The sequence below is a fragment of the Cyphellophora attinorum genome (assembly GCF_001299255.1).
Source record: "Cyphellophora attinorum strain CBS 131958 chromosome Unknown Contig38, whole genome shotgun sequence".
Taxonomy (NCBI): domain Eukaryota; kingdom Fungi; phylum Ascomycota; class Eurotiomycetes; order Chaetothyriales; family Cyphellophoraceae; genus Cyphellophora; species Cyphellophora attinorum.
Window position 1 is genome coordinate 230,689 of NW_017253266.1, and position 25,538 is coordinate 256,226.

A 25,538-nucleotide genomic window follows, 5' to 3' on the forward strand; every position below is an offset into this window, starting at 1 on the left:
GCTGCTGGTGTGCCCAGAAGATGTAGACCCCACCACATGGCAGCAGGCGTTTGGTCCAGGTTCGACAAGATTCATGCCATGTTCCGAGCAAAGAGTGTTTCCCATAGTCTTCCCGAATCCCCCCGGGTCACCCCTCTGGAAGTCAGACTCACCGTAATGATGTTGGTGAACACAAGAAAGGGCTTGAACAAATGGCCTTATGTCGACAATCGCGCTGTCAGACCGAGCGTGTGTTTGAAGTTCTCCAACTTCACAGCCAAGGAACGAGCCAGTGCTTGTACTCTGATTCTTGATTCGAGTATTGACTTCGAAGCTGCGCCACCAATCCTCTTGTCCTCAATGTTGGCGGAGGTCTCTTGCTCGATCCTGAAAAGTAGTGCTGGTCATGTTGTCGGCTTTCGAGTGCGGACATACCCGGCACGGAGTCGCGCCCAGGGACAGTGCATCTTAGAATAGTGTATCTGATCTTCGCCTCTGAAATCGTCCACCGAAAATAGCAGGTTGGCACACGACACAAGGCAGATCCGGGCCTGTTGCCTCAAACGCGATCCGGCACGAGAGCTATTCCAGTCTCGAGTGCTTTTGACCGGTTCTAAGCCCCCATCATGTATAGCCAGCGCAGTCTGAGTTATATCTGGATGCACTTGAGATCTTGCCATGGGGGCAGCGCTTGCAGTGCATGTTCGCATCACAGCTCAAGGTATTAAAGCAGAGCCAGAGTCCAGAACAAACGCAGATCTGATCACATCCCAGCAGCCATCCACCGTCGACACTCGTTGAAACAACATCTCCATCGTTGAACTCTGTTCCTTAATACAAGGCCTACGCATCATAGTCGCGTCGTTACAACATGGCCTCCATCATCAAAGTTGTGCCCGCAATGAACATTGTGATCGCTCCTTCCGGCTTCAAGGAGTCTTTGGATCCAGTCCAGGCTGCAGAATGCATAGAAAAGGGCATCTTGAAGGTCGCCCCTAATTCGAAGATATTGAAGATGCCGCTCGTTGATGGCGGTGAAGGGTTCGTGCATGGCCTCGTTAGTGCAACAAAAGGCCGAGTCATAAACATCACAGTCACCGGCCCACTTGGCCTCCCGATACCGTCGTACTTCGGCTTCCGCGGAGACAGGCCTGCCACTGCCATCATAGAGATGGCTGCCGCTGCTGGTCTCAGTCTGGTCCCTCGAGACCAACGCGATCCAACCAGAACCACCTCGTTTGGAGTAGGAGAGTTGATACTGGCCGCGATCGAGGCAGGCGCGACGAAGATCTTGGTGGGCTGCGGCGACTCTGGAGTCTGTGATGCAGGCATCGGCATGTTGCAGGCCCTAGGTGTCCGATACCTAGACGGCAACGGGCAAGCACTACCTCAAGCAAGTGGCATCGAAGGTCTGGAGCGGTTGTCCGTCATTGACACCTCCACCTTGAACCCATTACTGAGCCGAGTCAAGATAGACGTGGCTTGCAACTGGCACAATGTATTGTGTGGACCAAAAGGAGTCTCGCGGGTATTTGGTCCTCAGAAGGGAGCAACAGATGCACAAGTCGAGGCCATGTCAATAGCCATGGAGCGATGCGCAGAGGCAATGAGCCGAATCCTTGGTCGAGACATTTCTCTAGAGCCTGGTACGGGTGCTTCCGGCGGTCTCGGAGCTGGTTTACTACTGACTGGAGCCACCCTGCACCCAAGATACGACATTGTTATGCGGTTCTTCGACATTGACAGAGCGATGAAAGCAGCAGACCTAGTTATCACCGCTGAAGGGGGTATAGATGAGCAGACACCACGTGGAAAGATCCCAGCAGAAGTCGCATCGCGGGCCAAGAGCTTGAACTTACCTGTCATTGCGCTGGCAGGCACGATTGGAGCCGGTGCGGAAGCGAACTACCACTGTGGAATCGATGCCTTCGCCAGTATCATGCAGGGACCAACAACCCTTGATGTCGCAATTGCTCAAGCGAAAGAGTTACTCACAGACGCTGCTGAAAGCTCAATGAGAATGGTCTTAGTGGGTCAGAGAATTCGGAAAACATCAGAAACCCTAGTAGAGCCACCGTGCCGCTCAAAAGCAACAAACTAGAGGGGAAAATAGTCTCATTGAGGCGAGCTCACACAATCGAATTGTGCTGCGTTTGAAGTGACGTGGGAGGACGACAAATTCTTCTGGCAACGAGAAAGGAGGGTGGAAGTAAGGAGCGAGGGAAAGGAAAATACTCCAATTTACTCAAGTCGAGCAATCCGCGAGGCTGAATCCAAGCCTCGTCGCTCCTACTGCAGGTGGGCTTACACAAGACCGGATGTTTGCCTTCGCAGCAGAAGGTCTTGGCTTAGTGGATTGTGTCATGCAAAATCAAATGGCTAAGTATTCAATTCGACATCTGAGTCGAAAGCCACGAGTTTTAAGGCGTGAACGGCGTCTCTTTATCGCGTCGAACCCGCGGAAACCTGCCATGCTGACTGAGATCTGTTATCTCGTCCTCCTCAATGGCTGCTGAACCTCAACTGATAACAACATGGACCTAATTCAGATGCACGTTTCGACCGTTGTCGATCTCGCACGCGCGCATCAGATCTGCATGGCATATCAAGCTTCACATCCAAGCATCCGGTTCTCGGATTAAGAATCCGTTTATCTGCCAGCCGCCTTGCGATGCTGATCCTCCGCAATTTCTCATGCATCTCCGCCGCTGCAAATAGGTGGTAGGTGAATGAGCGCGGTAAGATGTGAACATGTTATTATCAGTCGCGTTTGCGCCTCTGCTATCATTTCCCAGTATGCCATTCAAGCTGCAAGCCACAACATGGACGCATTCACAGCAGCGCAAACGACCGAGCTGGTCTCGAGGATCGGTACGAAAAAGGCCACCATGCGTCTCGACAAGCTCTTCATAAATTCGTTCATGACAGGCCCACTGCTCGGATTTGTGAGCTACATGTTCGGCGTCAGTCACTAGGCTAACATTGCAGGGCTGCGCCATCGTTTTGTCCGTCAATGCCTCGCCATGGTACCAGGAAAACGCTCCTGGCCTCATCAGACTTTGGGGCGCCCTTCTTTTCCCGATTGGTCTCGTGATGATCGTTCTGACCGGCGCGGACCTATTCACGTCGAACGTCATGTTCATGACAACTGCTCTACTACATCGTCGCGTCGGCATCGTTGATCTGTTGAGAAACTGGTTTGTGTCGTTCTTTGGCAATCTGGCGGGTAGCCTCTTTTCTGTAAGGGCAACGCATACGGCGAAACAGTGCGCTGACTGAAGCAGATGGCAATCATCTTCGGCTGTAAGGACAACGCATACCGCGACACAGTGCGCTGACTGAAGCAGATGGCAACGTTTACTCGACGCCGGGATACAAGAATGCTGTCTTTACGTTTGCGGAGGAAAAGTGTGTCACTCCAGAGTGGCATCACATATTCTTGCGAGCAATCGGTGCGAATTGGCTCGTGTGCATGGCCGTCTACCTTTCAATCTCATCTAGAGAGATTGTCTCAAAAATAATTGCTATTTGGTGGCCGACTGCAACTTTCGTGGCTCTCGCGCTCGATCATGGTAAGAGATACTCCATCTGAATCCGAACGTGCTAATTCTTCAGTGATTGCAAACATGTTCTTCATTCCAACAGCGATCTTTTACGGCGCACCTGGCATCACCGTCTCTTTCTACATCTGGAAGTCACTCATACCCACGCTACTTGGCAACATTGTAGGGGGAGGAATCATGGTAGCGCTTCCATACTGGTATCTTTACCTGTTCCAAGAGGAGACCACCATCGAATTCGACACTGGCGGTATGGGTACGGCGGTCAACGAAAACGCTGGACCTACATCAAACTCACATTCGAGGCGCATACTGCATGGACGAGAAGTCCATCATTCGGACCCAGCATTGCAACTACCCCAGCCTGGCGCGGACATTCGGTCCGGCGTGTCGAGGGAACTGAGTGAGGAGAAGTATGGCAAGAAGCCGGACGGACAAACGAATGGGATCTCAAATGGAGTCTGAGCCGAATGTTGGTAACTGTAAGATGTATCCGGTGGCGGACAGGAGAAAGTGATGGCGTGGCGATGAGGCCCTGCATGAGATGGCCGACGAGTCACGGGCGGGTGGCATCGACATGAATAACTGAATGGAACGATCGACTACTTGAGGTACAGAACTTGTGGAGCATACCTTGCAGGTAATCTGAAGGTGTTTTCATCACCTAGTTACGAAAGCGATGTCAATAGGAACGTCCAATTGAACGTTGGAGGAGGATGAACTCATCGATAGTAATAATTAATTGTACAGTCTACAGCGAAGTTACACGAGAGAGACCATGCGGAATCTCGCAGAATCTTACACTCTCCATCGAATTTCTGCCTTTAATCCCTGGTGCTGTCCTTATCAACGCCAATGCTCGCTCGCTCGAAGACGACTGCTATCATATTTCCAATACTGCTTAGTAATGATGATGCGAACTGTGTGTGTACGTCCGCACCATGTTATTGTGCCTCGTCTGAGAAGCTCTGCTTCGAGTTCTGCTCAGCGTCCTTGTCCTCGTTGCCGAAACATTAGCATCATCGACTGTGCTTGTAGTGGAAAGCGAACGCGATCTCTGCGCTTCCAGATCACCACCTTCTTCCATACTCTTGCGAGTCGACTCGGTTCTTTCTTTCTCATCATCCTCTTCAGCTGCCTCATGTTGCCGATCAGCCTTCATTTGCTGCATGATCTGGTGTGCTTGAGCTGCGTACTTGCACTTCATTCTGATCCGTTCGCCCATCTTGTAGAAGACGAATGGGAAGGGCAGGCACGCTAGCGCGAGAAAAGCCGGGATTGTTGAAGCCCAGTGGATGCCGAGCCTGGAATACATCTGTGATGTAAAAAGAGGGAATGCAGCGCCGAACAACGAACGGAGCACAGAGTTCGCTGCAAGGACCGATGCCGCGTAAATCGTGTAGCTGTCGATGAGGTAGTTCATACATGACAGAAAGACGAGCACCATGCCGAAACCGAAAGGTGCCGTGAGAATGATCGAGACAATCCAGTGGATGGATGGATAGTTGGTCCAGGCAAATCCAAACATTCCAATTGGAAGGGCCACGGCTCCGACCATGCCAGGTGGCAGTCTAGACTCTGGAGGTGCTTCGCCATTGTGCTCCCGCTCCACCTTTTCATACCGCTTGTTGTCCCATATGCTGTAGCTGACGCCGATAAGCATGCCGACGGCGACTCCCAGGAATGCAAGACCTCCAATACCTTGGCTCCAACCACGGTTTTGCTGATATACAATCGGGAAAGCGCCAAACAGCATGTAAAGCGTGCCGTAGAGAATTGCCATGTAGATCGAAATCAGCATGACGATGGGTTCGAGGAACAACAGCTGCCACGGACGCGCCAATGCCTTCTTGAAAGCATCCTTGACAGTCGTGCGACCTTGTTGCTTCTCCATGATTGAGATGTAGACGTGACCTGTGCGCTTGCTGAGTTCCGCTGCTCGGCGACGTAGGATGACTGGCGCGTATGTCTCAGGCACAAAGAACGATCCGAAGATCCAGAGTACGCCAGTGAAAATGGCCATGACACCTTCGACCCACCTCCATCCGACGTTTTCACCAGTAAAGCCGCCAACGATCGGTCCAATGACGGGACCCAAGAAAGGCGCGGCAGCGAAGATGGAGGTGCCCAGTCCACGTTGGCTGGCTGTGAACATATCTGCAATGACGCCACCAGCGTTGGTCAGAGGCGAAGCGCCAAACGTGCCAGCGAAGAAACGCATGACGATGAGACTGGCAATGGAGTTTGCGCCTGCTGCTCCGGCGTTGAAAGCCGTGAGAACAGCATATGTGCCGCAGAAGAGGACTTGGCGGCCATACAGCTCGCTCAACGGCGCCCAGAGAAGAGGGCCGATTGCGAAGCCCAAGACGAATAGCGACACTCCAAGGGTGACGACTTCTTGACTGCACCCAAACTCCTCGAGAATCTGAGTCGTTGATCCAGTATAGGCGGAAGAGACAAACGCAACAGCCAAGGTGGCGATGGCGACCGTCATCGTAATCGCCCATTTCTTGGAGTCTGGCCAGTTCATGGGATCTCGTGGATCATTTTCGAGGAACTCGACGAGGAAAGGATCTTTCTCCGTGCCGGCGCCATCGTAGTCGTGATGCTCAACTTCTGGTGTGACCAGGCTCTGCGAAAACACCAATTTCCAATGAGACACTTTGGTGTGAGTCCCTTCCGGATGAGCTACATCAGACGGCTTCTCGTCTGCCATCGTTGATGTCGAGGTGTGCAATGTACGGTCACTATTGCTTTGGGTAGTGGTCGACTTCTTCGTAGGGCTCGCAGGGACTTTTGAGTATATGTACTTTGTTGCCTTTCCCTTCACTTTCCGCCCACTCTATCTCGGTCTATCGGCACCACATGTCTTTGTCCATCCCCTTCCACAAAAAATTCTGTCAAAACAATGCGAAAGTGGTGACGGTGACGGCGACCGAAGCTTGGTCCGGAAGTCTGTTATTGACGTCAGTGGATCTGGCAGGGTTCATTTTCAGCTGCTATAGGCTGGGAGTGCCCGCGAGATGGTGGATGCCGAGGTACTGCGAGGCATTTTTGGAGCCCAAAGATTGTGCACAAGCACAAGGCAGTTAAGCTAAGCATTAAATGCGATCTTCGGGTATCGGCAGACAAAGCCCTGAGGTTTTCTTCCAGCAGACTCGTTGATTCGTTTCGTTTGGTGTGTCCATGGCGATAAGCATGCAGCTTGTGGTTGAGGCTCTGCCGGCGATTAAGTTAGGCGTGGTTTGTGGGGCTTTTCTGCTGGGACATTAGCTGGATCTGTATATCTCGCCGTGATCGCGTGTTGCTGCAACACGATGTTCGTGCCCACATGCACACGTGTGGGATACGCTGCGCCATGACCGCAACGTCCTCTTCTGCACCGTTTGTCAGGCAAGCCTGGCGCTACAGTCCCGCATGGATTTGTCGCAAATGGACAGTATCGCATTTTGAATCGCGTCAGAAATGCGCTGACAGTTTCAGCGCCACGTGCTGTCGTGCCTAGCGACCCGTGCGCTGGCATGATGAAGGACGTGGATCGTGTTGCCTTACGTCTCATGTTCTTCTGCACATCGTCAATGGGAAACCTCCATCACATCACTGAGTCATGTTCTCCCATATTGGAAGTCTTTATGGTCCTGTACGTTGCAGTTTTGACGAGCCATGGTAGAGAAAGAGATGCCTTCGAGCTCCAAACTTCTGCGTCTGGACGAAGGCGTCTATCGTGTGGCAGAAAAGTCGTGGTGCACTAGGGAATCTAGCATGGCAGGTAATGTATCTTATGGTATTTGGCGCCCAGAAGCTTTCCTTCCTCCCTAGGCCCCCCATTCAATGACATGTCTTGTGCGCTGGCCGAGCCTAACTGGACAGGGCAGTTTCCTCGGGACTTCACTCAGGCCTCAGGCATGCCATCCATGGATCTAGCATACAGGAACGAGCTTGGCTCGATACACGGTCTACACCAACTTTGGGTGTTGTAGCGATACTCGAGCAATCACCACTTGAGTTGGGTGTCTTGAAAGCTGCCGATCTGAGACAGCTACCAACCAGCCCACTCATCTTAGTACGCTTCGTCGTGGTCTGAGCAGTTTGAAACATCTCCACGATGCAGTTCAACAGCGAGAACATATTTCAGTGGATTGGCATTCTCACAATTCTAGTTTTCAGCTTCCAGTTCTTGTCCTTTCTGAATTACCACCTCCGCCCATCGAGACTGTCGAAATACCTTAAACAGGACGGCCAAGCATCCTGGGCCGTAGTCACTGGTGGAGGAGGCGGGATTGGCTATGGGTTCAGCCGTGAGCTGTGCCTCCAAGGCTTCAACGTGATCATCATCGGTCACCTACGAGACGAACTTGAAGAAGCGCGCACACAACTGAGTAAACTCAATCCTTCCGCTGAGATCAAACTCATCGTCCTCGACGCCACAACTGCGACCTACAACGCGACCCAGAAAGCCATCACTTCCATCCTCTCCTTGAACATCACTATCCTGGTCAACAACGTCGGTGGTGTTGGAGCTATCTTCAAAGAGCATTTCAAAGACCTCAAACGCTACACCGGCCCCGAAATCGACTCCGTCCTGTACATGAACAACCGTTTCCTGACTTACCTCACCCGATTGCTCCTGCCCACTCTGATTCGCTCCCAACCCTCAACCATCATCAACCTCAGCTCCGGCGCCTGGCTCGGCTCACCCTACCAAGTCCTCTACGGCGCGAGCAAAGCTTACGTCAATGCATTCAGTCGCGGTCTGGACATCGAACTGCGCGCCGAGGGCCATCGAGACCTGCAAGTGATGGCGATTGTGCTTGGCAATGTACGGAGCAAATCTAATGTCGTCGACACGTCGTGGAGTGTGCCGTTGGCGGATGATATGGCGAGATATGCATTGCAGAAGGTTGGGCGCGGGAGGTCGATTTGTGTGCCATATTGGAGACATGGGGTGCTGATTTGGGTGCTGGAAAGTTTGCTGCCGAAGTTTGTTGCTGAAACGGTACTCACGGGCGTGTATACGGATTTGAAGAAGATGTATCTGGAGAAGGGGGCGTCTGTGAAGGAGGAATGAGCATGCCATACAAAAATTGCCGAGCCTGTTGTTGATGGCAATCTGCTTCGGTACATGAAGCTACAGTAGTGGCAGCGAAGAATTGCCGACGCAGAGCATTCGTGATTATCGACCCTTAGCTGGCAAGTCTCGAACTTTGCCTTGGTGTCAGGAGGACCCTATGCTCGCTCGAGTATATGTCATTGAATGAAGTCGAGCTACTAAGATTATGTAATTGACTTGCTTTTTCTGATGCCTTACGACAAGTGTTTGCCCCGTTGCCGCCCCTTCGCAGAAGACGCATACCCAGCAACCCGGCACACTAAGGCGTTACCGCAGCACTTAGTTCGGACTAGGAAACGCTGGCGAGTCAAGAACGCGCTGCACCTCTCCATCGCATTGACCTACGTCAACTGTGCGCGTCATGTTCTCGTATGCAAAGGTCATGGCGGTCTGGTTCTGGAGCACCCATTTGTACTCAACGGTTGTGGAAGCGTTGAACCAAACAGGCGTGTTCCACCAGGGGTAGTCTGCCGTAATGTTGCCAGGCCTCAGTACCTCGATGGGAGGGTCGAGACTAAGTGAGCCTCCAAGCAACTCGTTGTCACCAACAATGTAGATGTTAGTTCCTGGTTTTGTTGAATAGTTGCAGATGAAAAGCACCTCCTTCATGCACAGCGGCATGGAGATGTTTGGCGCAAGGTCAGCATAGGCCGGAACATAGCTGTAAGTTGCGTTGTAAGAAGAAGCCGAGCAATTAGAGGTGACGTTGCTGGCGTAGTCGGAGGTGGCACCCCAGGAAGGTGGATACTTCCCTGCGCGTCGTTCGGCCGCCGTAACGAAGGCTGCGAACGACCATGTCAAGGCAATGGCAGAGGTGGGCTCGCCGGTAGTCTTGTTGATCTGCTCGTTAAGCGTGCCGTTTGCTGGTGTGTACTTCTCCACGACCTGGACGAATCCGTCGGCATACCTGAACATAATCAGCAAAATGGTTTGATTTAGCTGGCGCCATACATACTTGATCATGGCGTTGGTATAATTGGCAAGAGTGGCACTGTCCGAGTAGTTGCCGACCTTGGCGTCCGGATAAATATCCTGGAAGAAAGCGAGAGATGTATTGTCGACAGTGATTGTGCCGTTCTTTCGGAATTGCGCGGCGGCGTCATATAGTACTTCTGCACAGACCAAAGTCGTGATGTACCTTGCTGATAATTAGGGCTGAATCGACCACGACACCGACTGCCACTCACCATGGATTGCCACCATAGTAGGTATCCTCAGGGTATCTGCCCACTGCTACAGCGCTAGGAGCAGTGGCATTGTCGTTGATAGGATAGAGGTTGCGGAACGAGTCGACCACCACTTTGTGGGTCGCGAGAACGCGTGAGTTGCATGGCTGCATGGAAGTGGCATCGCACGTGGCGTTGATGTCAAAGGCGTGTATGGAGCCCAGCAGTGGATCTGTCCCGATCTGTGATCTGTTGACTTGGTTCGCGTTGATGTTTGCTAGTAGGTAATTGCCTGTCTCATTCCAGAAGTTGTTCTTGAGGAAGCAGGCAATCTCGGGAGCTTGCTCGCATGGCTTGCATGTCTGATTAAGACGCTCGGCCCACACGGAGCCTGAAATCAATGCACGATACTGGGCAGTAGTGGAGAAGAATGAGTTTCCGTTGACTTCCTCCCAGGGATCGTAAGAACTGGTATTCCAGTACTGGCCGACGTAGTTGAGATCCGCCAGTATCAGCGGCCAGTAGTACTGTGCCACAAGCCTGGGCGCGTTCGGATTGCGCTGATAGATGGCTTCAGCAATCTCCATGAAGGTCGTGGCCCGGAAAGCTGATCAAACCAGTCAGCCAAATCGATCTTGTAGGTTAATCCGCAACGCAGGGCACTCCAGACACGGAAACGACTCACCAGGGCCATCATTCTGCGGTCTGCACCACGTCAGCACTGCTAGTCGAACACGGTAACAACGTACCTGCCCCACGCATCGTTGAATCTAGTCAAATTGCTGTAGAATTTCGGCTCTCCCAGGCCTTCCCCAGCTGGCCAGAACGTGCCCGATGGGTTCGTCACAGTCTGAAGAAAGGCTTGTGCTGCTGTGTAGTACTCGGCTGCCACTTGCAGACTGTTGTTACCGACCTTCTCAGTGCCGAAGATCAGCTCGTCCGTGATCATGAGGTACGTCAACGCCGAGTCTCGAGTCCAAGTATAGAAGTAGTTGGGGTTGACGGTGCTAGGTGACGCCAGAACAGCGCCAGGACTGGGACCATCGCCAACGATTGAATTGTTCATGCCTCCAATATTTTGGATAGCTCCGGCAAGCGATATGTTGTACTGTGCCGCGATGTAGTTGTCCAGGGTCGCATTCTGACCATACTGAGCATATGCTGTGGCCAAGAGGCCAAAGACCACAGTGAGACGTAGCATGGCTGTGATTCACACAGAGGTACTGGAGTTCATGGAGGGATGGTGTCAAGACGGGTATTCAAGGTGTGCGCTTTTTGAGCTTCGAGCTGGTACCTACCTCTACTATGGAGCTCACAAGCTGCATAACGTAACAGCAGATCCGGCGGAACTTTGATGGGCCTAGCGGTTTGTGGCAACTTTTGCCAGCAAGCTCGTCCCAGTCTGAGCACTGTTTCGCTTGCGGAGCGCACAGAAGTCACACATTGATGGAAGAAAGTTTGCTGACGTTGATGTCATCGGTTCTGGTGCACACCCAAAATGCGGGGTGAGCCGAAATGGTAGGGCGCTTAAGCTGGGGTGATCGAGTGAGCTCAGCCCAGTACCTTGACTCGGTCGCTCGAATGCTCGCTGTATTGTCGGAGCGATGGTCAAGGCTTCTAGTAATAATGGCAGAATCGACGACATGGGCTCTTCCGGGAGCAAAGGCACACGGTAGATCGCAGCTGCGGGATTATTTCCATGTCTACCACCACCAAATATCTGCGCGCCATCAATCCACCTTCATCCCAACATCATCGTCCATACCCTCCCACAGGACTTTTCCCTTGAGCACGGCCCTGATGTTCGCAATTGCCACGCAAAACCAGCCTATCACCAAGATCAGTGTCATCGCACTTGTGACGGCTTTGACCCCTTCGCTTTCCAAGGCCTTTCCGATATTGATACTCGCAAGCACCAGTCCAGCGTTCGGGAAGACGAATCCCCACCATTGCAACGTAAATCCCATCTTCTGCTTGCTGCATGCCCCCGCAATGATTGCCACAGTTGTGAGGGCAAAGAACCAGAAGCCAAGCAGCCACAACCAACAACCAGCCAGAATCAAGGTAATGCGAATGACATCCGGCACCGCTAGAGTATCGACGCTGAGCCAGTGCGCTGGAATGACAGTCGCTGCTTGATCGGCTAGATTGAGTAGGGCCGCCGATGTGTAGGCCACTGGTCCGACTGAGATGTACATGCCTGGCCGGGAGCTCGGTTCCGGCAAACTGCTCGTCATCAAGCGCTGGACGTAGATCGAATACATGAAAATTGCCACCGTGAATCCCAGGCCCTGCAGCGCGATCGCAGATACCCAGACGACAAGAGCGACTGTCGTGTCCTGAGATTTAGTGATTACTGCTGCCAATGGTCCGATGACAAGAAACGGATAGACCGGAAACACCCAAGCTGGCATAGCGCTGTCGACTGGTAGACGTTCCGCAACAAACAGCGTTGCGTATTGGAAAACGGCGACGCACAGCGCGCAACCTGAATATATCCAATAGAGAATCCGCATAGCCGTCCTTAGCCACTGGCCCGTCATAGGTACACCATAGGTCTGCGTCAGATTCAAAAGCAGCGCAATCGTGACCCAGTAAGCACCGAGGAACAGGGCCTCCTTCGGATGATGCAAAGAGCGTAGGAAGACTTTCGGACGTCGAATGAATCGATACGCGATACAGAAATTGAAAAGAACAAATAACACAAGATCCAGGATGAAGTAGATCTTAGCGATCACATCGAGGCCAGTGAATCGAAAGGGAGTGCTAAGGTGTATCTGTGTCAGTCTTGAAGCCAGGCCTGAGGTTAGGAACAGAAGACTGACTTTGCCAGCACGACCGCGACCGCCCCAGTGGCCATGGTTGCAGACTATCGCACCTGTTAGACTGAATGTGTGTCTGGACATCAGAGCCAGGAGAATAATATCTCGCCCAGTTCAAGTTGATAGGTGTCTTCAACGTACAAACCACGACCCTGCCGGTGTTGGTTAGCCCGAGCCAGGAATTATGGCATTGCGAGAGAAAATGGAGAGGAGATGGCCTTGAGGACAGACAGTGGTCAAGAGGCCGCCAGGGGAACTTCACAGATGGCGGCGTCTCGCCCAGGACTATCAACTTGATCTGACGCATAGTCCAAAACGAGTATTCCCAACGCGGAATCGAGATTCTCTCCTTGTCGGACGATGGTTTTGGCCTACGAAAAACGGACAGACTTACACGTAAAATGCTCGAGTCGCTCCTTCATGGTCGCTCTATGTGGAGCGCCATCGCTGTCTGGTACTCGATGCTTCTCGTTATCGACATGTTCGCGGCTCGGTGCCACATCGCTGTCGTTTGCAGCTGAATCCTGGTCGCGTGACTCGGTCTCGTATCTGCTGTCGACCATCTTATTGGTCAAGTAGCGCAGAGGGTCTAGGATTCATGAGCTGACTCCGAGATGTGTTCAGACAAGTAGATCTGGTGGTCGAAAGTGCGTCGTGATTGAAAGGCCACGATCAACAGTGAAGTTCAAGTCGCGAATGTTGTCCTGTGCTGTCGAATTTCAAGCCGCACGCACGGACCTTTCTATTTCATTGGTTGCGTCATCCATTATTTACGACCTCTCGTGAGGGTTGACTTCTGGCGTCGAAGCTTAACGGCATTCGAAAACAACTTTTGGTATCGATGCCCAGCAGTGCCGCGTGTCCGGATTTCGTTTCCGCATAAAACTCAATCGGATAGACGGACAGATCTTGGCATGGAGGCTATGCGTCCTCTTTGGCAGAAGTTTTGACGCTCTCCGCCCTTCTGCATCCAATGCTGACCTTACAGTTGTGTCGACCAGATGGTTGGAGTCCTGAATACAATGCAAGGCAGCACATGGCGATGCCTCTTCCGCCTGATTTGACGGCAACAAAACGATCATTCTCAGCACATCGTCCATTTGCTTGAAGGCTTGAGCAAACATGCTCCCGTCGGCTTGTGCAGTCGCTGTCTCGAAATCACTATACAACTGGTGTGAGTGCTTTTCACTGCTTCATAATCGAGTCGCGCACAGCATCTGCCCCACGGCGAGCAGGGAAGAGGCTCGATCAGTCGATCATTTCGACGATCGCTCTGTGACTTTGACAGTGTCACCAATCCTCAGTATCGCACCCGCAGGTCCAGCAAAAGCGTATTGACCAAATACTGGCTTGTGAGGAAAACGCGTATTGATGCGCCGATCACTCGCCAGCAAGCCGTAGAGCTGTCGCCTTCGCTCGACCATCTGTCCTGTGTCTGGGTCGGCATTGAGACTCAGACATCGCACACAATTGAATATGCATTTAATGGTGACAACGTGACTGCCATTTGAGGCTGTTGCAACTGACAGCGTGGACCAGTTGTCCTCGTCGTAGGCTGGCAAGCTGTTGTGAACATCAATGTGAATATTCGGGCGCAGGCGTTGAATGACGTCTTCTTCCCGATACTCTGGAGGAAGGCGCAACAACGCATCTCGCTCTGATGCCGTCGACGTGACGAGCAAGGGAGCAGCGTCGGCAAAGCGAATTCGCTGAGGTCGAAGACCCTCTTCCAACGCGAGGGTCAAAGCATCACCCTGCTTGCCAACGTACGCTGCGCCTGGAATCTCGCGTCGACCCGTACCACCGATGAACAGAAGACGAACATCAGCATTGAGACGCGTAGAGAAAAAAGAGGCGACCTCATCTCCGACATCAACGCCTATTGCTGTTGTTCCAAACACGCTCACCTGGTATGACTTTGCACCAAGCAAGGAAATTGGGGACGGGGATAGAGGTACATCGATCGAAGCCTTAGGAGCATCATCGCCTTTGTAGCGTATCGTGAGGTTCATCCACGACTCGTCGATCTCTGGATGAAACAGCGCCAACTTGAATACCCTCTTAATCGTGAGGAACTTCGCAAATGGCAAGTCTCCATTTGGATCTGCAGGAGTCGCAGCATCGGGCGTGTAGACGAGAATGAAAGACCGATCGAAGCGTAGCCCTTCGTTTGTCAATTCTACTGCCTTGACCTCTACAGGTCGTAGTGACTTGACAGGGCTGTTCCGAGCATCTTGGTTAGCCTTGTCTCAGGAAGTGATGATGAAATGGAAGATTGGATAGGCGACGCGGCAGTCATTTCTCGGGAGCACTTCGTGTGCTTGCTCAAGCCATTGCTCGTGTCATTGCTCAGGTCCCGATACAGGTTTGTCAGGGGACTCACTAGAGGAACAGTCGTTGTATGGTGAGTGGCGACATGGTCGAATATAAATGCTATAGGGCTGCCGTAAACACTGTCACATGATCAGAATACAGGCGGCTCTCGACTCCTCGAGGATGTGTCAGTCCGTGCAGTAGACAAAGCCGCATGTCACTGCATCACAGCCGTCTATGGAAGAAGAGTGGTCAGTGCAACAAACCGAAAGGGAATGAATACGTAGGATAATCTCGACCTGCCGTCGACGTGCCTAAGAAAGTGCGGACAAACGTTGATCCCGCGCCCGGATGCAACGCTACTCCGGCAGTCACAAGCGACGCTTAGAACCTTAGGGAAACGTGCGGCGAGAGGTTACTAATCGCCTCCTCTTAACAGGTTTCGTTATTCGTCTCAGTTCAGACGTGTTCCACAAACACCACGATTGTCGATGGTTGCTAAACAGCCAGAACCGGTCATCAGAATCCATCATCATCGGCGCGAGGGATTGCTCGAAACGTCTGCCAGGTCCTTAGCCACTTCAGGCCTGCACGCTCGTTGCGAAGGCTATGCCGCTCTAAGCCGGATATCTGAACCAGCGCCAACAGCCCCGCTTTGTGGTTTTAATGGAGGCCTACGCTGAACGACCATGTCAAGCATGCCGACAGAAGAGAGTGAAATGTGACAAACTTCTGTCAGGATGCCAACGATGTATCGACGCGGGCGGACATTGCCCAGGATACAAGACGGCTCGCAAGTTTCTCGACGAAAGCGACAAAGTCCGCAAAAAGTTCGTCAAACGAGAGGAGGAAAGACAACACATTGGTCTCCAGTCGCCAGCACTCTCGACCATATCGCCCGACCCTCCGGTGAGGCAGAGAAGCTCCTCAAGTATTCACTCGCGCCCGACTAGTGTTCCTCATACACGATCACCACCACCTCAACAGCCTCTTCCGTTCATGACCAATCCTCACCATTTCGCGCGCAGTGATTCTCCAGCTTTGCAATCCCAGCGCGGATCTCAAGATGTCGCCCCCCTCGTATCAGGATTTGCCAACGCCTTTCCATCTGGGACACCACTCAGCAGTGCTGAGAACACACCGGACTTTCGACATGCCAGTCGGCAAGCAGATATCATCGCACCGAGTACGATCAGTTACTCTGATGCAGGCTACTCAGATGTTGCCATGGACTTCTCGAATTCGGACTTCTTTGACTTGGATATAGAAACATACTACGCGAACGGCAACAATGCATGCGGCTTCATTCCTGGGTTGCCAGTGATAATGAGCGAGGCTGAAGATCTGGAAATGGATGAACTCGATCACCACTCACTTGCTTCAACTGCGCCTGATCCTATAGTAGCAAGCCAAGGCAGAATAGTGACGAGAGAACGCCGAAGCCATAGCGGAAAGGAAGGACGAGATGGCGATACTCATACGACTCTTCGTTGATGTTATGGCGCCGTGGATGGATTTGTTTGATTTCGATGCTTATTTTACAAGGATTATTCCCCTTAAAGCCTCGAACAACGCGATGCTACAAGCCGCCCTCGCTGCAGTGGCGTCCAAACAGCTTGCACGATATGGAATGTCTTCATCAATCGACAAATCCAGATATGCATTGGTACTGAGCTCCAAGTATCGCGATATCACTCCAAATGAGTGGTTCTACAAAGCAGCTAGCTACTATGACCGAGGCATCTCATGCCTGCGCGGATTCCTTCGCAGGTATTCTGTGCACGATGATCCAACGGCGCTACTCAGTCCGCCTGCATCAACATTATCAGATTCGCCTGGATTTCCGCCTCGGCCAATACGCCGACTGAGCAGCCGGAGTAGTATTGGAGGCGTGTCAGCTGATAGTGATCTCCAAGACCTCCTTTCGGCTATTTCTGTGTTCTCGTTGTACGAATCCTTCGACAATTCGACAGTCGGTGCGTCGCAGCATCTCAACGGCTTTCAGAGCTTGGTACAAGGGCGAAGAGGAACGTCCAGCATGACTGTTTTCGCGACAAGGACTGGTGGCAGAGCTGCGTTCTGGAACTTTGCTCTAGAAGACTTGCTCTCTGCATATGCAAATGGCCGACCAACAAGATTGCATCCGATGGATCTGGATCTCTGGGTTGCTGCTGGCCTACCGTTGGTCAGACGTCAAACGGATCCGTCCGGCGAAGGAAGTGGCACTCTTTCACTTCAGCTCGATGCTATCTTCAATACCGGACGCGACGATATTATAGCTTGTACGCTAATATGGGTTGCGAACAGAGTGGTCAACTTCATCACCCAGAGTGCTGGGCACTCTATTGGCGACACAGTCTTCCGTCATTGGACAGAACTACGGACCCTGCTCGAAGTGTGGCACAATCGTCTGCCTGTAACGTTCCATCCTTATGCTACTGTCGAGACACGGCACATCACTGATTCTCGACACGGAAGTCAGCAGAACAAACACTTTTTCAGTGTTCCTATGGCGGCAGGTGCTCTACAGCTGTATCATTTCGTGCAGATTCTACTCATTCTACACAGGCCGTCCGAGTCAGATGGTCAGCAGACGCAAGGGCAACGAATGCGGTTGTTGAGGAAAGCTGCCGAAGAATCTGAACATCACAGCCGACATATATGTGGTATTGCGCTCGGGAGTCCTCCAGGCGCTGTGCAAAGGCTCATGATTCAGCCTTTACATCTCAGTGGGAGCTGCTTCGATGAGGAAATCGATCGAAAGCTCGTGCTCGAGCTGCTCGAGATCGTCGAAGAGCAGACGGGCGCAAGCACGAAGAGAGTCAGGGCGGACCTGCTGCAGCAATGGGGATGGTCTGCTGAGAATAAGGACATGATGAATTAACGAATGTTGCTACTTGCGCCCTGGGGCACAAATGTAGCCATTTCAGGGCATGACGCGGTCAGCACGCGTAAGATATTACATTCAATCCGCGGAGACGCCATACCTATAGGCTACGGAACTTGTTCGACTAGCGAGAAGACGAGCACATGCAGCCCATTCCTGGCAGCAGCCGACCCATAGCCGCTCCCAACATTCGGGAAGTTGCAAGGATGGAGACAAAACCTAGCACGGATATCGTTTCCATAGCGCAAAAAATCTTCGCTCCGAAAATCCCCAGATGGACTAGTGTCGCTAATGTTGTCCCAAGAGAGACCTGAGCAGCGAAGAGGCTCAATGATCACCATGGTTTGCATGCCGGAAGGTTTACCAATTTGATCTCCCGATAACTCTTTTCACGTCAGAAAGCACGCAACAGGGGAGAATCGCGAAGGCGCCGCCCAACATACTAATAATGCTTCGGATCGTCCATTCCTACTCTTGCCATTCTCAACATCGCCAAGTATCTTGTTGGTCCTGACAGGTCGTCGTCGCTACATGCAATGGAGGTTTCAGTCACGGCAGCCAACGACATCCTTGAAGCCAGCGATGGTCTGCCATTGTACAGAGAGTTCAGCCAAGGCCCGGTCCTTGCTATCAGCATATCCATACCAACAAAGGGTCGACGAGCGAATTTCGATGTGGCTCAGGTCAGACTTCAAAGCGCTATCAGAAGTCGTGTAGGCTCGCAAGTGTCTATCAAAAAGGTGCGGCCACCCATCGATGTTGTGTAGCGTTCACTGACAGGCCCAAGACCCTCAACTTGGTCGAATACGTTCCCTGGTCTCATTTTACCCCGGTTCATGCTACGTCGACTGCGACCACCACGAGTTACAGTGCCAAGGTCTCCTTTGATGTATCTGGCAAGCCTCACAAACAGAGCGTTATGCTTCCATCAACGAGCCTTGACGGGTCGACATATGTTACGCAGCATACTGCACTCAATGATCGTCACCTCGTGCGAGGCACATGTGAGACGTATTCTTGGGTCAATGTCGACTTCGTCCAGAACGGGATTTCGGTCTATCAAACCAAAGAACCAGTAGAGCTTGAAGTCAAGCCACAGCATATGACAATCGCATCACCAAAGACCATTCGCGGTGGCGCTGCTGCGATGTGCCGAACCGTTGTCTCTGGGCTTCGTTCGCGGTGGGCTGCGAGCCCTGCTGCAGTGACTGCAGAGGTGTCTCTACCATCAGACGAGGAACTACACTTGGTGGACAACAAGAACCCCGCAACGAACAAGACTTACACATCGGTCGAATTGCCTTTGCACGTGGCGTTCAGCGGACTGTCTGCCCCTGTGGTCGAGGCGATCTCCCAGTCCGGCGGGGTCAGGTGCGATGTAGAAACCAAGTGGTACAGCACACGCTCTTTCAACACTTCGGCACAGGCCTCAGCGGGTCATACAGAACCCAACCGAACAGTGATCGCGAGCCAGCTTATCTCGACACAGGGCTCGGCGGTCATATTTCCACCCCTAGCGCGGCCAAGCAATGGCGCCAGCGCAGAAGAAAAGCTTTCGACAATGAGCTTGCTTCATCTCGTTCTGCCGAAATCGGCGTCACTACCGAGCGTGCAGACCGATCTGCTAAAAGTCGAGTACGAGTTGGAATTGAAGTATACGTTTCAATTGGACGGATACAAATCGCCGCTGTTCCTGAAAGGAAAGGCGAAAGTCGACTGTTGTTTGTCGTCGTGATGTGGATGGCAGACAGTTTTCCACGAAATCTGCTGATACTGAGCGTTCAAGCGGGCCATAGAATGATACCATGCGATTCTCGCCATTCGCAACTCAAGTCTACTCTAATCGGCGCGGCGCTGTTAATGCTGTAGGGCGTCCTCTGGTATACTTTCCCCCGATATGGTTACCTTTACTGCGCTGTCCTTGTGACAAGTAACATACCACACCTACTGAGCAACATAACCCCCGTCAACACTCAGATTCACTCCGGTCACCCACTGCGCATCTGCGCTTGCCAAGAACACCGCTGGCCCAGCAAGATCCTCTGGCACGCCCGCGCCTCCGAAGGGGTGCAATGCGTCGATCGCGGCTTCCGGGCCAAGATTGTTGGTCGTGTCTGCGAAGATGCCTGTTCGGACGACTGTGTGTTTGCTGTCAGCTGGTGATGTATAGGAGGGCGCTTAGGAGGAGATAGGAGAACGCACAGCCTGGATTCAGAGCATTCACATGAATCCTGTCCGCCGCATAATCCAGCGCCAGACTCCTCGTCAAATTTGCCACCGCGCCTTTTGACGCCGCATAGCTCGCTGTTGCGTGTCAGCTTTCCATTCCACTCGCCCGCCCATCAGAAGTACAGAGCAAGGAGAACAGCTTACGAGCCATGCGACTTCCCACCAGCCCAAAAATCGAGCTGACATTAATGATCCACCCAAGATGGTTCCCCGGCTGGTGGCACTCCTGTTTCAGCATCTGGCCCACAACAGCGCGACAGCCGAGCCAGACGGACTTGAGGTTGACGGCGATGGTCTGGTCGAAGGCTTCCTCCGGGAGGTCGTGCAGTTTCATGGGGCTGTGGCGGGATTCCCAGGATATGCCGGCGTTGTTTATCAGGCTGCAGGGGTTGTTAGTTGGGTTGCTTGGTCCATCAAGCGATGAGAGTGCCGCAGAAGGCACCATACATGTCAATCCGTCCCCACCTTCCCACAACCTCCTTTACCAACACGTCCCACTCCTCTGCCTTGGTGACATCAATCTTCACGAACATCGCCCTCTCTCCTTTCTCCCCACCCTGCCCAGCGGCATCGCCGTTCACCTGTCCGCCTTTGCCTGCCCCGACGAAGCGATTCAAAGCTTCGTGCGTAGGCACCTCCCTCTCGGCCAGAATGTCGGCCCGGACACCGCTGCCATCCGCTCTGGGCTTGAAGTCAGCGCGCGCAGCGGGTGAGAGATCGGCACAGACGACGCGGGCGCCCTCGCGGATGTAGGCGAAGGCAATGGCGCGGCCGAGGCCGGAGGAGGAGCCTGTTATAATGGCGACTTTGTCTTGAAGGCGTCCGACCATTTTTGCTTGAATTTGGTGGCGAAGGAAAGTGTCTTCAGAGCTCGCTGGGTCGCGACAAGTCCGGTGGTATGCTTTTTATCCTGCTTGCGTACAGAACGCTGTTTGAGGTGTGAAGGCCTGTTCCCCAGCACAATTACCCAGCTCGCTGATCTATACACCCACCCTCCTAGCTAAACACCACGGGGCCTAAGATACAGAGCAACGCGCCAAATCACCGAGTGTCACGAGGTATACTGACACAAAGCGAGTACAGTAGTCATGAAGTCAACTCCACGTAGCACAAGTAGCAAGAGTGCCACGAAGTATATTGGTTGCCTCGGCGCGTCAAATAACCCCGCGTGGGTTGTGTGCCACTCGCTCGGCTGTGCAGTAATTACATGCATGCCTCGTTCAGTGGTGCATACTGTCTGGGCAGGTGCAAGGCTCGTAAGGCAGTCGCTGTGGAGGAAGCTGACTGGTCCCGGTTGTGTAAAGTGCAAAAGCCGGCGGAGGAGCTGTGCGAGGGAGGCGAGAGTCGGCCCGCGGTCGGCTGCCACGCGAGGGGACCAACCAGGTGTTCACGTTCTGAGGCTCTGATGACTGACTCAGATCTTAGCAAAGCCGTCAGGCGTCAAGTTGAAGCGTGGTAGATAGATGCGGAAGAATGGATAGCGGTCAGAGTGGACGAAGGAGGAATCCGAAGAACACTGTATCCACAATTGTAGTTCGACGTCTGCTATGCTATTTCCTTGCGCACCCAGCTCTCTTAGCCGATCTCCATGAAACACGCTCCGCGCCCAACATCCATCTCCTCCGAGCAAGTGAGCTCAGAAGAAAGCGATAGTCCGAATCTCCACACTCTCCCGCATCGGCGCATCCTTCGCACTCGTCGGATCCTCAAACGCCGTATGCCCCACGAATCTCGCCTTGCTCTCGTCGCTCTCGTACGTCTTCAGCAGGATACACTGATCCGGCCGCATCTTGGGAAAGTAGTACCACTTATGCCGATCCGCATGGCGCATAACATAGTTCTCGCCTGTACGGTCATTATACCGTAGATACAGCTTGAAGAAGTCGGACGCTGGCGCTGAGTTGACGTCACACATCGCTAGAGGTCGCTCCTCGACCACGTTGAGGGGCTTCCAGACGTTGATGAAAGCGACGCGGCGGGACAGAAGATCCTCAGCCTCGTCCGGCAGGAGCTGACGGACACGCAGGGGTCCAGATTCGGCGGTATAGTCGCAGTGTACGAGCATGACGGGGCTTCGCTGCGAGGTATTGGACTGGTCAGTAAGCTTCTTAGCATTATTCGCCGCGGTGCGAATCGTGTGATCAAAGACGAGGATGCGTTTGGCGCCTGTCTCACGTTTCAAGAACTCCACAATCTCAGGGTAGAAGTTCTTCTGGACAGCCTCGCCGTCCTCCCAGTTGGAGTGTGAAGACTTGAAGTCTTTGACGGCGAAGCCGTTGACGTCCTCGTGGAAATCTTTGGCTTTAGACCAGCCGTCGTGGAAAGTCATTTCGTGCGGGTCATCGCCTGGCTCGTGGATGCCTTCGGCATTGGGGCTTTCGTAGAAGTAGATTTCGGTGAGCTTGTCGCCGAGGTCTTTGGTGTAGTTGATCGTGGCACGGACGCTGCCGTTGGAGTGGCCATTAGTGGCACCGTTGGTACCGTTAGTTTGCCTGGGAGCTGAGATCAGTACTGTGAGAAGATATTGGGTTCAAGGATTAATGGTATGACATTGCTATGTACAGCCTTTCGACCAACCAGCCATCTCACTACGTTCAGACCGAAGAGCTTATCTGTTTCTCGTCAGGTCTGGCGGTAGGAGACGGAAGTGGACAACGCTGTACAGAGCGCAAATGACCAACTTATGATCAAGGAATGACGGTGGCAGACTTACGCGCGACTGGGCATGAGAGCATTCTCAACAGCCTTTTGTCGATTGCTCCAAGCTGGGATCTTCTCGACCTCTTTGATCCATCTCTGGATGTTGGGGAACTTCTCGAAACCTGATTTCTGGAACTCGTGCATGTGCATGGGCGCCGCAACGGCGATATCAGCGATGGTGACGTTGTCGCCGCAGATGAACTTGCTCTTGGCCAGACGCTCGTCCAGGGTGCGGGCAGCCGTCTCGAACTTGGGCTTCTCCTCATCCAGGACTTTCTGGTCTGGCTGACCCTTGAACAATTCCGGCACGACGACGTTCTGGACGACATATGTGTAGTTGACACCGAACCATGTCGCAGCTTCCCATAGCAGCCATCGGTTCACATCGGCCCGCTTCTTGAGATCTTTTGGGTAGAAAGACTCATCCTTGGCGTGATCTGCGGCGTATTGGAGAATTGAGTTCGACTCAGTCAAGACAAGATCACCATCGGTGGCCGCTGGGATGGTGGCCATGGGGTTGATCTTGGTAAACTCGGGTGCTTTTTGCTCGCCCTTGAAGAAGTCGACATGTTTTGTCTCATACCGTATGCCCATCAAGTCGAGGCCCGACAACACCTTGCGGCAGTTGATGGTGATGGGGTCAAGGTAGACTGTGAGCACCATGTTGGCGGTTCGCGCTTGAGTCGTATGTCAGTCTCAGCGAGGGTGTGTAATATAGTCTGTCGAGTCGACTTGAAGTCAGAAGAGGGATCATGTGCTGACGCCAACCCCAGATATATGGTCAGGCAGTTAAAAAAGATACCGCGATGCGGGGTCAGCCACCGGTCGTATCGACATCATTGCTTCGAGTTTCTGGTGACCGAGATCGTGAAGCTTGTGTTCGAGACCTACCTTCGCGCCCGATGGGCCACTGGGACGAGGAGCTGCAGGGCCGACGTCGCTATGCTTAAAGTTTGAGGATCACGGGGCGAGCTTTGGTACACCTGTCAACCTCAAATCGAGGGGTTGTAGCGTAGCTCCCCCCGCCCGGATTCACCCTCGGGCGAGAAGAATTCAAATCCTACAGATCGGCCAGCGTGAAGCGGGAGCCGAAGTTTGGTCAGCATGAAGAACTCCAAGTCTTTTTGCGCTCGCGAATGGCCGCAGTCGTTGTATCCTAGGAGCAATGACAGACTCGCTGTTCTCAATTAGTCTGATAATACCTTGACTCAGGCGGCCCAGTGATCACGGACACGACCCTACGATCCTGCGAGTCTGCAAGTGCGGGCTTAGAGTACAAGGGGCAAGTACGCGACGATGCGACGGTGGAAGCAACCTCAGATAGGTAAGATCTCGCCCGAGTGAGGTTGATGGTACATGAGAGTGCAAGGATGCGAAGCGATCTGGAATGCAGGTGGGTCAACGCCTGGCGAATGCCAGGCTGAATTGTAGCCTCGTCAGTCCAATCGACGTCTCCAGTTCTTCTTTCTACGGTACAACAGCACTTCGGACACCTACGGCATCGAATCACCAATTATTTACACCCTCTTTCCACCTTCACCATGGGGTCAGCCTCTGAGCAAGTCCTTGTGCGGGATCCCGCACTATTGTAAGCCCTTTGCAGCCGCGTCTGTCCAGCCAGAATCCAAGCTAATACCATCAGTTATTGGATCCTCCTACCCATCACCGTTGTGATGATACTGACCGGCATCCTACGGCACTACGCCTCCACTCTCTTACAGTCGCCGCCCAAGCCAGCAGCCACTCCAGCCGAGTCCCGCGAGCGCCTAGCACTCACCTTAGGACCGATGCTGCGGGCCAACTGTCCAGCGTTGTCCAAAGCCTCTTTCGAGCACCGCAAAGAGCATCTTATCGACAACTACAAGAAAGGAGCGTACTTGAAAGACGGACCAGGAGGCAAATCCGCAGCACCAAATCCAATGTCCGATCCCGCGGCCATGGACGGCATGATGAACATGATGAAGGGCAATATGGCAATGATGATTCCGCAGACACTGATTATGAGCTGGATCAACGCTTTCTTCGCAGGCTTCGTCATCCTTCGCCTGCCATTCCCGCTCACGATCCGTTTCAAGAGCATGCTGCAGTCCGGCGTCATGACTCGGGATCTGGACGTGCGGTGGGTTAGTTCCCTAAGCTGGTACTTCCTGTGCCTGTTCGGCTTGCAGGGCGTCTTTGTATTTCTTCTGGGCAACGAGGGTGCGGCAGGCATGATGGCGCAGCAGATGGCCGGTATGCAGCCTATGGGCGGTGCAGCGGCGGGAGGCAATCCGTTCCAGCCAGGCCAGGATCCGGACAAGATGTACAAAGCTGAGGCGGAGAATTTGGAGGTGGCGGAGTGGTGGGGAGTCTTGGATGGAGCAGAAGACCGTTTGCTGAGGGCAAACGCTGCTTAATACTGGAATAACTATCGATCCCAATCTGCACCCTCAACTCTGTTCAACAGCCGTCTGTTTGATAGCCAGGTGACCCAAGTCACGCGCCTGCCCCGTATGAGTTTTACTGCGAACGACGCGTCTTCTTCAGACGCTCCTGCAACAACAAGCATGGAAGGCGATCACGCCTTTCGACAACTCCGCCAGGTTGCTCCTTCCTCACCATGCACCTGCCATTCCTTGATAGTGGCAAGTACTTCAGCGAGGAAGCCACGTTGGGTCTCCGACTCAATAAATGCGAGTTGTGCACAGGCCAGAAAATGAAGCTCTGCTTCTTCCTTCTCTCGATCTCTCGGGAGTCTTTCGACTCGTATAGGCGGTCTTTCGTACGTACTCT

General features: G+C 53.0%; 11 protein-coding genes across 11 annotated transcripts; 6 read left to right on the forward strand and 5 right to left on the reverse strand.

Moving 5' to 3' along the window:
• Positions 1-850: 850 nt before the first annotated feature.
• On the forward strand, positions 851-2,080 carry AB675_4826 (Glycerate kinase; the record flags this gene model as incomplete). The annotated part of the gene is made up of 1 exon (XM_018144989.1): positions 851-2,080. One exon carries the CDS (start codon positions 851-853, stop codon positions 2,078-2,080), a length of 1,230 nt encoding a protein of 409 aa, XP_017995546.1.
• A 721-nt stretch (positions 2,081-2,801) lies between these two features.
• AB675_4827 (putative formate transporter) lies at positions 2,802-4,004 on the forward strand (the record flags this gene model as incomplete). Its single annotated transcript, XM_018144990.1, has 5 exons — positions 2,802-2,924; positions 2,968-3,219; positions 3,264-3,282; positions 3,327-3,551; positions 3,595-4,004. The coding sequence occupies 5 exons, from the start codon at positions 2,802-2,804 to the stop codon at positions 4,002-4,004; spliced, it is 1,029 nt and encodes a 342-aa protein (XP_017995544.1).
• A 3,640-nt stretch (positions 4,005-7,644) lies between these two features.
• AB675_4829 (Very-long-chain 3-oxoacyl-CoA 1) lies at positions 7,645-8,607 on the forward strand (the record flags this gene model as incomplete). Its single annotated transcript, XM_018144991.1, has 1 exon — positions 7,645-8,607. One exon carries the CDS (start codon positions 7,645-7,647, stop codon positions 8,605-8,607), a length of 963 nt encoding a protein of 320 aa, XP_017995566.1.
• A 321-nt stretch (positions 8,608-8,928) lies between these two features.
• Positions 8,929-11,016, reverse strand: AB675_4830 (Glucoamylase P; the record flags this gene model as incomplete). The annotated part of the gene is made up of 5 exons (XM_018144993.1): positions 8,929-9,556; positions 9,605-9,787; positions 9,837-10,422; positions 10,501-10,520; positions 10,565-11,016. The coding sequence occupies 5 exons, from the start codon at positions 11,014-11,016 to the stop codon at positions 8,929-8,931; spliced, it is 1,869 nt and encodes a 622-aa protein (XP_017995560.1).
• Positions 11,017-11,545: 529 nt separating this feature from the next.
• Positions 11,546-12,675, reverse strand: AB675_4831 (Malic acid transport protein; the record flags this gene model as incomplete). The annotated part of the gene is made up of 2 exons (XM_018144994.1): positions 11,546-12,581; positions 12,641-12,675. The coding sequence occupies 2 exons, from the start codon at positions 12,673-12,675 to the stop codon at positions 11,546-11,548; spliced, it is 1,071 nt and encodes a 356-aa protein (XP_017995608.1).
• Positions 12,676-13,893: 1,218 nt separating this feature from the next.
• Positions 13,894-15,055, reverse strand: AB675_4832 (Mitochondrial amidoxime reducing component 2; the record flags this gene model as incomplete). The annotated part of the gene is made up of 2 exons (XM_018144995.1): positions 13,894-14,857; positions 15,021-15,055. 2 exons carry the CDS (start codon positions 15,053-15,055, stop codon positions 13,894-13,896), a joined length of 999 nt encoding a protein of 332 aa, XP_017995555.1.
• A 584-nt stretch (positions 15,056-15,639) lies between these two features.
• On the forward strand, positions 15,640-17,834 carry AB675_4833 (uncharacterized protein; the record flags this gene model as incomplete). The annotated part of the gene is made up of 3 exons (XM_018144996.1): positions 15,640-15,664; positions 15,729-16,351; positions 16,383-17,834. 3 exons carry the CDS (start codon positions 15,640-15,642, stop codon positions 17,832-17,834), a joined length of 2,100 nt encoding a protein of 699 aa, XP_017995557.1.
• Positions 17,835-18,373: 539 nt separating this feature from the next.
• AB675_4834 (uncharacterized protein) lies at positions 18,374-19,572 on the forward strand (the record flags this gene model as incomplete). Its single annotated transcript, XM_018144997.1, has 2 exons — positions 18,374-18,577; positions 18,625-19,572. 2 exons carry the CDS (start codon positions 18,374-18,376, stop codon positions 19,570-19,572), a joined length of 1,152 nt encoding a protein of 383 aa, XP_017995602.1.
• A 209-nt stretch (positions 19,573-19,781) lies between these two features.
• On the reverse strand, positions 19,782-20,896 carry AB675_4835 (3-oxoacyl-[acyl-carrier-protein] FabG; the record flags this gene model as incomplete). The annotated part of the gene is made up of 4 exons (XM_018144998.1): positions 19,782-19,975; positions 20,040-20,141; positions 20,211-20,446; positions 20,514-20,896. The coding sequence occupies 4 exons, from the start codon at positions 20,894-20,896 to the stop codon at positions 19,782-19,784; spliced, it is 915 nt and encodes a 304-aa protein (XP_017995613.1).
• An 806-nt stretch (positions 20,897-21,702) lies between these two features.
• AB675_4836 (Glutathione S-transferase 1) lies at positions 21,703-23,429 on the reverse strand (the record flags this gene model as incomplete). The annotated part of the gene is made up of 2 exons (XM_018144999.1): positions 21,703-22,558; positions 22,780-23,429. 2 exons carry the CDS (start codon positions 23,427-23,429, stop codon positions 21,703-21,705), a joined length of 1,506 nt encoding a protein of 501 aa, XP_017995591.1.
• Positions 23,430-24,307: 878 nt separating this feature from the next.
• Positions 24,308-25,162, forward strand: AB675_4837 (ER membrane protein complex subunit 3; the record flags this gene model as incomplete). Its single annotated transcript, XM_018145000.1, has 2 exons — positions 24,308-24,354; positions 24,409-25,162. 2 exons carry the CDS (start codon positions 24,308-24,310, stop codon positions 25,160-25,162), a joined length of 801 nt encoding a protein of 266 aa, XP_017995539.1.
• Between the last annotated feature and the right edge of the window lie 376 nt (positions 25,163-25,538).